General features: G+C 39.3%; 1 protein-coding gene across 1 annotated transcript; it reads right to left on the bottom strand.

Annotated features, from left to right (window-relative positions):
* Positions 1 to 52: 52 nt before the first annotated feature.
* On the bottom strand, positions 53 to 9,686 carry sumf2 (sulfatase modifying factor 2). Its single transcript, XM_057821143.1, has 9 exons — positions 9,451 to 9,686; positions 9,229 to 9,370; positions 5,670 to 5,784; positions 5,542 to 5,586; positions 5,319 to 5,469; positions 5,205 to 5,260; positions 5,062 to 5,146; positions 3,773 to 3,914; positions 53 to 2,206 (listed from the first exon to the last, which is right to left on the bottom strand). Exons 1-9 carry the CDS (start codon positions 9,515 to 9,517, stop codon positions 2,116 to 2,118), a joined length of 894 nt encoding a protein of 297 aa, XP_057677126.1. The 5' UTR covers positions 9,518 to 9,686; the 3' UTR covers positions 53 to 2,115.
* Positions 9,687 to 10,482: the final 796 nt, after the last annotated feature.

Here is a 10,482-nt window from a genome sequence, read left to right as displayed (position 1 = left end):
AAAAAAAAAAAAAAAAAAAAAAACATCTCGAGCACTTTGGCTAGAGAAAAACAATGTGTTTACTTTGCAAGACTCAAATGCAACACAGAAGAGATTTTCACAAGGTTAGCACATTAGAAACTTTTATTTCTTCAATACTTCCTGATGGAAAAGGGCTATATAAGTATAACACCATATCCATATCATCAGGAGTAAATTTTACTGCAAAGAAATGTTCAAGACAGACAAGATTTCTCATAAAAAAAAAAAAACAAAACATTGAAACAAAGAATGTGGAGTATGACCACACACTGCACATACCTAAGAAAATGTAAACAATGTTAAACACGTTTGCCCACTTCCTGCTTTGCCACATTTTCGTCCACCTTTGGCATACGGCTGAATGTCATAGTCGTCCTGAACTACTCATAAGGCTAGGTTCATACCGCAGGTCTTAATGTACAAATCCAATTTTTCCTCATATCTGTTTTTGGCGTGCCTGTTCACACTGCCTTTTTCCATTGAGCCTGTAAATGTAGTACGCATGCATGCGCACTAACTTGCAGTCCGACATGCGCTGAGCAAACTTGAAATATTGTTCATTTGGCGCACAGAAAGAAAACCGAGCATTCTCAGGCTTAAACCACCTCCATTTTACTAGTTTATGACTGCTGTCAAGCCCACCCATAGGCACAATATGTTGAAGACCCCGAAACGCAATGTCGGAAATAAAATTAACTTACAAGAATATTTATAACAATAAGTTGAAAATTAGCATTTGTTGTTTCCCATCATTCTTGAGGGGAATTCTAAAATCAGGCTGCTTAGGCTATACTTTTCGCCAAGATCGTCATCCATTGAAAATGGTATGCCCACCGGTGTCGTGCCAATGTAGTTACCCCAGTCTGGGCGGCACCACTGCACTGTACTGATTTGCTTGATTTCCGTATTTTGGTGATGTAGTTATCTATGAGGTTTTAAAACATGGCACATCCATAAAAAAACAAAACAAAACTTTTTTTTCCTGTTGTATACCGTAACATACGTACTGAACGTTAAAAAAAGCAATGTTTCACTGTTTTACTCGTAGGATGACCTATACAGTAACTGTTCTTACTGTTTTTCAAGTCCTGTATGGAGTTTTTCCAGTTTAGTAAACGTCGATGTCCAAAATATATAACTGTGGTTCTTTTCTGGCTTCAATTAATTGTTTAAGTCCACAACCCTCATACCTAAAGTGTGTGTGCGCACTCCCGCGGCCAGGGGGACAATTTTTGACGGGGGTAACTACATTGGCAAGACACCAGTAATGGCTCTGTTGTACAATTAGCGTTTTTAGTGGGGCAAAATGAAACTCCACATTTTCAATCCTTGGATTTTGCTCAGTAGTTGTTGTCGCTTTTGAAAGAATATGTTTTTAAAAAATTACGTATAGCTTATCCATCTTTCCTTTTCGGTCCTCGGGTGGTTTTGGCTAAGCATACAAATGACCGTCTAAGGTGCTAGTTACATAATCTGTTTGAAAAATAATTTTGACCCATTATAAAAATATCTTTTTTTTGTTCATTTCACTCATTTTTTTTTGTTTTATTGCTTTACAACTTTTATAGACAATATTTTACCAGAAAATGCCTAATTTTAAAATCATATATTGTATAGGAAAGTCAATTACATGCAATGACACTTTTCGGCCACCGGGGGGCCTGGCCCCCCCTGAAAATCCACTTATGAGCCTACCTCCTACCTAAAAGCCGAGATCAAGCTAGGTGCTAACGCTCCATCACTGCCGTGCTGACGTAATTGCTGCATGAATTCCGATTTGGGAGACTTGACAGTTCAGACTGCAGCCACATTCTAGGAAAATGTGGCCCAGATCGGATTTTAACCACATACGAAAGTGACCTAGATTAGATTTGAAATGGTCCAATTTTATGCGACCTGTCCCATTCATACCATTAAGTTAATACCTCACTCGAGTCGGAAAAACACGAATAAATCGGATTTGTGCGTTAAGACCTGCGGTATGAACCTAGCCTAAGTCAACTTTTCAAGTGAGCACCATTTGTTTCATGTGCAACTTGATCACACTTATTTTTTTTTAATCGTCTTAAAACTCACACTTCCTGTAACCCCCGACTACAAATCGGTGCGCGATTTCCTCTCGCGGCTGTCTGAAGCGCACCTGAAGCTCAGGTTGTCGGAGGCTGAGTCCGGGGTGTTTCCCATCCTGCGGGACACATGCTCAATTTTAAATTATTGTCTTCCATTGACGGCGATCGGTTTCCAATCCATTTCAATTAGGGGGGCATAAATTCCACCATCAGTTGACAAGACAGCTCCCACAGACATTGCGCCACGCCTTCCCACAGGGGGCTGACCCAGGCAGAATGTTGAGTTGGCTTTTATTGTGGTAAACTCAGACATGCTGCGTTCTAACACCGAATTTAGGTGGAAATAGGACGAAGGTTTTACTGCATACAAGCAGGCAGGAGTCTCAAGTGATTTGATCGAGGATTCAAGGTAATTATTATTTTAAATAGCACCATGCATGCACTTTGAAACATGAAAAAAAGAAATCAATGGATAAAATTTATGTAACTTTGGTTTGAAATATTTTTGTAAAATGAATCATAACTGCCTGTTTTTTGCTTTTTACCAAGAACCTAGACTGTTTTATGTACATATCTATGCAAATTCAGCGATTTATCGTATTGGCCCAAATATAAGACGGCCCTGATAACAAGACCACCCCCTCTTTTTCAAGACTCAAGTTTGAAAAAAGACTTTTTGAACACCAAATTAATTTCTATACAGAAAATAATTACAGTACATCAAAAAAAAAATTTAAAACAAAATATTTGAGAGAAAAAGCATGCTATTTTGCCTCATTCAAATCTTAATATCTGAACATTTAAATATGTAAACTAAAGTGCAATCACATTCGTAAATTAATGGCTTCTGTTTTTGAAATGTAAATAAACCAATCTATTGTGATAAAACAACAAAATTGCAATAACTGTATTAACCATCAAAGTGAAGTCTAACTAACTGTAGTCTTGAAACAAATCTGAAAAAGGAAAAACACTGCAATAAAATAATGCAAACTTGAGAGTAGCTGAGATCTGTCATGACAGAACATCGCTTCAATGATATCTGGCGCCATCTAGCATCGTGAATGGGGAGAGTAGCTGAGATCTCCCATGACAGAACATATCTTCAATGATATCTGGCGCCATCTAGCGTCGTGAATGGGTATAATGTCTAGACCGCGAATATAAGACGACCCCCTCTTTTTCAATCTTATTTCAATGCAGAAAACATCATCTATTTGGGCCATTTCTCTCAAATATATTGTTATAATCATTTGTTTCGGATGTACTGTAATTATTTTCTGTATAAAAATTAATTTGGTGTTCAAAAAGTCTTTTTTCAAACTTGAGTCTTGAAAAAGAGGGGGTCGTCTTATAATCAGGGACGTCTTATATTCGGGCCAGTACGGTATTAGCTGTTGAAAACTTGCACTAAATTTAAAAAAAAAAGTTACTATTTCGGGCAAAAATGCCTAAGTGAGGTGCCTGGTTTTTTTTTTTAGGTCTCTAGCGGCTTTGGTTTTGAAAATATTTGAAGTTTTTGAAAATAGGCTCCCTACGGATCGGCCCCAAGCCCCGTGAGCCGATGGTGAAGTCTATGGGAGGGGATCACTGCCAACCATTTTATTTCAAATGGATTGGCTTCCTATTGCAGTCGATGGCAGTTAACGAGTTAAAAACATATCTGAAGTAGAACTGATCACCTGGTGCCAACTCGAGCTCTGTGATTGGCCGAGCCATCCGCGGTGTCGATCCAAGAGGCGCCGCGCAACACGAACATCTGTTGGCGGGACGCAAACACACTGGATGTCCACTCCCACGTGTTCCCCAACATGTCCAACAGTCCTGTGACATCATCAGCATCATAGCCACTAGAGGCGGGAACATCTAGGTACCTCACCATATGATTTGCGACAAAAGGCAACAATAAAAATTAACTCACGATATGACGGTACAACAATTACCAATATTTGAGGAAATCATTCTACAATAATGATAGCAATAACCAGAAATATTTCCAGGAGTTTATCACTAGTAGACGTCCGATCCATTAGAAGTGGGAGATGACAGTGAATGAAAATTCGTTGCCATCCATGAGTTAATTTTGGGGCGTTTCAGGTAATTTCCTATTGATTCGGTCACTTCATGTTGATTTTGAGGTATTTACAGGTCACTTTCTGTTGATTTTGTCTTCCTGAACTGTTGGTTTTGGGTTACTGAACAGAGAGTGTGTCACGGATCGCAGGTGGTGTGGACCCAAATGCAGGGAAACAAAAACACAGCAAGGCAGGTGGCGGTGAACTCAAAAAACATTTTAATAATTACTAACAAAAACACAAAGTACAACCAAAAGGACTGGAGATCAAAAAGGCAATGTTCAAACAAAACTTACTTAATCGGAGGGACTGGTACACAAGGGCTTGGACAGGACTTGAAATTGACATTGACAATGACGCAACAAGGAGTGAACAGAAACTTGGGAGTTTATATGCACACACAGAGACAAGGGGTAACGAGACAACGAGGAACAGATGGGTGACACAGGATGACGCAGATTGGAGGATACACAAGGAGCAGGCACAACAGGTGAAATCAATGGGCAATCACAGGGACACACTAGGAGGGAACCAACAAAAACCTAACAGAGTGACCCTGGAATACCCCTAAATAACCAGACAGTGACTCAAAATTAACTGGAAGCGACCTGAAAATGCCCCCAAAACCGGGAAGATTAGCTGTGAATACTCATTCGTTCATTTGCCCCGTCCAGTCAAAATAAAGGTGACGTCCACCACTGTCAGTGGCAACCAATGAGCTAACATGGACAATATTCTAGTGGAAAATTTTGGTAGCGCCCCAGTGGATCCTTTTTAAAATAAAAAAAAAAACGGACACCTTTTTAAAACAATGAATCGATTCTTGGCAGGAGCATATCGATAACCTTTTGGGATACAAAGTATGGACAAATATTGTCACGCCCCTACATCCTTACCGAACTTGTTCTGTGGCGGGAAAGCATCAACTGGCGCGAGTCCATGATACCCGTCCTCCGCCGTGTCGCCATCCGGAAACGGACCCTATGAGGTCACATCTCGTTAGTGCCTCGTTAAACGCCGTGACGACGGCTTGTCTCACCTGCCACAGGTTGCTTCTGTTGGCCTGGAAGCGCTTCCCCCACGGAAAGGTTTCACCTGGAATCAAACAAGGTCAAAAAAGTGTCATTTGAGCGTGCGCATGAGTGTTTGTTACCGGCAAGTCCTCCTCTTGCTGCCCACTCCCACTGCTCCTCGGTAGGCAGCTTTTTCGTCTTCCACGCGCAAAAGGCCCGTGCGTCGTTCCAGCTGACGTGGACCACCGGGAAGTCCAGGCGAGCGCTGATGCCAGAACCGGAACCAGAAGGCTGTGATGGGTGGAACGTGAGTGAACCAATGTCCTGTCATCCCCAAATAACAAAAGCACAAGAAGAGCTGACCTGCCGCCAAAAGGCTCGTTCAACAGGAAGCCACCATGGAGCAGACTGTCAACAAAATAACAGCCTTTGAGCAAACTTCCCCAAAAAGTGTCCATCAGAACGACAAGAGTGTTCCAGTCAGACTTGACCTTAATGGTGTGCGTCACTTTGCTCTTGACGTCATCAGACACGAAATCCTTAAAGACAAAACTCCAACCGAACGTTTCGGCTTCTGTTTTGTACTTTTCAGCTCTCACGAATTCCCTGAAAGAATGAATATGCGTGTTACGGATGTCTCCGATCCAATCACGCATAGACTTCACTATCAGTTGACGGGACACAGGCTCTGGGCCGATCCTTACGGGGCCTATTTTCAAAAACTTAAAATTCAAATATTTTCAAAACCAAATCAGCGAGCGACCTAAACTAAAACAGGCACCTCCCTTAGGCATATACTAGTCCTTCTAAAAAAAATAGCATATTGTGATCAAGTTCATTATTTTCTGTAATGTACTGATAAACATTAGACTTTCATATATTTTAGATTCATTACACACAACTGAAGTAGTTCAAGCCTTTTAATGTTTTACGTAATACTGATGATTTTGGCTAAAAAGTCAAGAAAAAACCAAAATCCCTATCTCAAAAAATTTGCATTTTTCATCTGACCAATACAAAAAAGTGTTTTTTATTACAAAAAAAAAGTCCATCTTCAATTATTTATATCAGCTACACTCTCAATACTTGGTCGGGAATCCTTTTGCAGAAATGACTGCTTCAATGCGGCTTGGCATGGAGGCAATCAGCCTGTGGCACTGCTGAGGTGTTATGGAGGCCCAGGATGCTTCAATCGCGGCCTTAAGCTCATCCACAGTGTTGGGTCTGGTGTCTCTCAACTTCCTCTTCACAATATCCCACAGATTCTCTATGGGGTTCAGGTTAGGAGAGTTGGCAGGCCAATTAAGCAGAGTATTGCCATGGTCAGTAAACCATTTACCAGTGGTTTTGGCACTGTGAGCAGGTGCTAGCTCGTGCTGAAAAATGAAATCTTCATCTCCATAAAGCTTTTCAGCAGATGGAAGCATGAAGTGCTCCAAAATCTCCTGATAGCTAGCTGCATTGACCCTGCCCTTGATAAAACACAGTAGACCAACACCAGCAGCTGACATGGTACCCCAGACCATCACTGACCGTGGGTGCTTGACACTGGACTTCAGGCATTTTGGCTAGGGCTGTCAAAATTATCGCGTTAACGAGCGGTAATTAATTTTTTAAAATTAATCCCGTTAAAATATTTGACGCAATTAACGCACAAATGCCCTGCTCAAACAGATTAAAATGACAGTACAGTGAAAGGTGTACTTGTTGTGTTTTTCGGAGTTTTGCCGCCCTCTGCTGGTGCTTGGGTGCGACTGATTTCATAGGCTTCAGCACCCATGAGCATTGTGTAAGTAATTATTGACATCAACAATGGCGGGCTACTAGTTTTTTTTTTTATTGAAAATTTTACAAATTTTATTAAAACGAAAACATGAAGAGGGGTTTTAATTAGGGCTGTCAAAATTAACGCGTTAATGCGCGGTAATTAATTTTTTTAAATTAATCACGTTAAAATATTTGACGCAATTAACGCACATGTCCCTCTCAGACAGTATTCTGCCTTTTGGTAAGTTTTACAGCAAGGCGTTTTGTGCTGTCTCACAGCGAACTCTTGTGGTCGCTTTGCGACATGGTTTATTTTTTTCTTGCCAGTTCAATATGGCTGCACGACGTCTCTGTTGTGCTTATATGATCCTTGGAAAAGATTTGTCCGTAAGTATGGCTGTCGTAAAGAATGTACATATTATGTTAATAAGCGAAATGTTTTATTTTTTGTATGAGACACTTTTTGTTTATGTTTAGTCAACCTGTATAGCGTGCTAAGCTAACGTTGTTGCTAATGCAATGCTTGTTTACTTTTTTTTTGTAGTTTTACGTAAACGGTCTAAAGAGGACAATGGTTTGAGGCCATTTTATTAATAAATCAGATGAATAAGGAAGAAGTCTGATTATTAAGGCGTCGTTCACTAGCTGTCTAGCTTTGGAAAAAGTAGACGCTTTGGAGTGAGGACAGCATAGACAGATTTAAATGACAGTAGAGTGAAATTCCACTACAGTCCTTATGTACCGTATGGTGAATGTATATATCCATCTTGTGTCTTATCTTTCCATTCCAACAATTTATTTTACAGAATATATATATAATTCACAGAAAAATATGGCATATTTTATAGATGGTTTGAATTGCGATTAATTGCGATTAATTACGATTAATTAATTTTTAAGCTGTAATTAACTCGATTAAAAATTTTAATCGTTTGACAGCCCTAGTTTTAATATAACATTTCTATAACTTGTACTAAAATTTATCTTTTAAGAACTACAAGTCTTTCTATCCATGGATCGCTTTAACAGAATGTTAATGGTAATGCCATCTTGTTGATATATTGTTATAATAAAGAAACACAGTCCTTATGTACCGTATGTTGAATGTATATATCCATCTTGTGTCTTATCTTTCCATTCCAACAATAATTTACAGAAAAATATGGCATATTTTATGGATGGTTTGAATTGTGATTAATTAATTTTCAAGCTGTAATTAACTCGATTAAAAATTTTAATCGTTTGACACCCCTAATTTTGGCATTTCCTTCTCCTCAGTCATCCTCCAAACTCTGGCACCTTGATTTCCGAATGACATGCAAAATTTGCTTTCATCTGAAAAAAGTACTTTGGGCCACTGAGCAATAGACCAGTGCTGCTTCTCTGTAGCCCAGGTCAGGCGCTTCTGCCGCTGTTTCAGGTTCAAAAGTGGCTTGACCTGGGGAATTCGGCACCTGGAGCCCATTTCCAGGTTTCTGCAGGTCCCCCAAGGTCTGGAATCGGCCCTTCTCCCCAATCTTTTTCAGGGTGCGGTCACCTCTTCTCGTGCGTTTCCTGCCACACTTTTTTCTTCCCACAGACTTCCCACTGAGGTGCCTTGATACAGCACTCTGGGAACAGCCTATTCGCTCAGAAATTTCTTTCTGTGTCTTAGCCTCTTGCTCGAATGATGGCCTTCTGGACAGCAGTCAGGTCGGCAGTCTTCCCCATGATTGAGGTTTTGAGTAATGAACCAGGCGGGGAGTTTTTAAAAGCCTCAGGAATCTTTCGCAGGGGTTTTGAGTTATTTCGTTGATTCAGATGATTAGGTTAGTAGCTTCTTTAGAGTACCTTTTCATGATATGCCAATTTTTTGAGATAGGGATTTTTGTTTTTTCTTGACTTTTTTGCCAAAATCATCTATATTAAAACAATAAAAGGCTTGAACTACTTCAGTTGTGTGTAATGAATCTAAAATACATGAAAGTCTAATGTTTATCAGTACATCAAAGAAAATAATGAACTTTATCACAATATGCTTTTTTTTTTTTTTTTTTTTGAAGGACCAGTATATCGTGAATGGAGAGACAGTGTTGAAGTGAATAGCTTTAGAGTTGAAGCTGGGATGTCCAACAGCATGTAGGTTGAACTCAAGCTTCTTGTGCTGGCCAAATTTCATAATTTTGTTGTTTGGACACCAATGTTCTATGTCAATGGAAAAATATGAACAAATTTTATCAACGTTCATGTTAACCCCAATATAAACACAAGTATTGTGTGTATTATAGAAATATAGAAGGTAACCTGAAAGCCTTATTTGTGACGGGCTGTTTGTCCAACAAAAAAGGCAAAAGTTCAATCTCCGTCTCATCTTCTTCCCCACCGGAGCTCATCCTCGTCATCCTCCCTCCGGGAATGGACACCATGACGTCATCGTCATTTGCCGCTGTTAATCGTCAAAAAAAAAACTGTTGTTGATATTTTTTGGGGTCATTTTCTAATTCGGCGAGCAAGTTTTCTTCTCACCTGCCGTCGTCGTCGTGATTAACGACAAGAAAAAAAGGCACACGAAACCTCTAAACCACATTTCCATGATTAAATAACGACCGGGTCACATTATAAATGGCAAAAAATCACGTATTTGGTACTGATGTTCCCAACCCGGGTTCTAAAGTTTGAGTGCATTGAACTAAAGGGTCCGGCAAGAACAAAAAGTAAGTTAGTTTCCGCATACATTAAACCAAAGAACATTCATATGTAGAGAAATATTTCTTATTTTGAATGTTTTATTACTTATAGAAGCAATATTTAATCGTTATTTTCGTCACATAAAGCAGAAACTAACAGTTTGAACCTCGTCGTATTGAGTGCATTGAACAAAATAGCCCGATAAGAAACAAGCGTTTCATTCATTAATCAATGGATGGCTATTCCTTACTTCAAATAGAAATAAATAGAAAGTTAGAAATACATTTTGCTCGTAACGAAACAGTCAAAATGAATAAGAAGTTGGGGGGTGTACATCTGAGGCTGAATAATTGTATATCAAATATTACCGTCATACACATTTTAATGTGCATGAAATTTTACCATATAGAACAGGGGTCCCCAAACTACGGCCCGCAGCCACATTTGGTCCGGCCCCCTGAACAAAAAAAAAAAAAAAATTGTAAAAAAAAAAAAAAATTTTTTTTTTTTTTTTTTCAATAGAGTTATTTATGTCCTGGCTTTTTTCTGTGAAGAACTGAGCAATGGTTATTTGGTTATTATCTATTTAATTAATACAGTATTATTATATTATATTATATTACATGATATTATATTATATTATATTATATTATATTATATTATATTATATTATATTATATTATATTATATTCAGGGGTGCACATAAGTGGTCCGCACATGCGTACTGGACGTAGACAAACGCGCTGGCCCTCAATGGCTTCCATACGCTTTTGCGTACCGATGGCTGACCACTCTATTTGCGGCGGACACGAGAAAATAACTTCTCAAAATGTCGATGAGGCAGGCCACACTGAGTAATTACTTCCGTGT

Source organism: Corythoichthys intestinalis, chromosome 18 (assembly GCF_030265065.1).
Source record: "Corythoichthys intestinalis isolate RoL2023-P3 chromosome 18, ASM3026506v1, whole genome shotgun sequence".
NCBI lineage: Eukaryota > Metazoa > Chordata > Actinopteri > Syngnathiformes > Syngnathidae > Corythoichthys > Corythoichthys intestinalis.
This window is presented reverse-complemented; position numbering and strand designations above follow the sequence as displayed.

What these genes read in the sequence shown, in the direction of transcription:
- sumf2 (XM_057821143.1), bottom strand. Translation starts at nt 9,517, where the DNA reads ATGGAAATGTGGTTTAGAGGTTTCGTGTGCCTTTTTTTCTTGTCGTTA. An exon ending in AGCAAGAGGAGGACTTGCCG is followed by an intron (nt 5,261 to 5,318) that starts GTAACAAACACT and finishes GTTTGATTCCAG; the next exon opens with GTGAAACCTTTCCGTGGGGG. An exon ending in AGAGCTCGAGTTGGCACCAG is followed by an intron (nt 2,207 to 3,772) that starts GTGATCAGTTCT and finishes TGTGTCCCGCAG; the next exon opens with GATGGGAAACACCCCGGACT.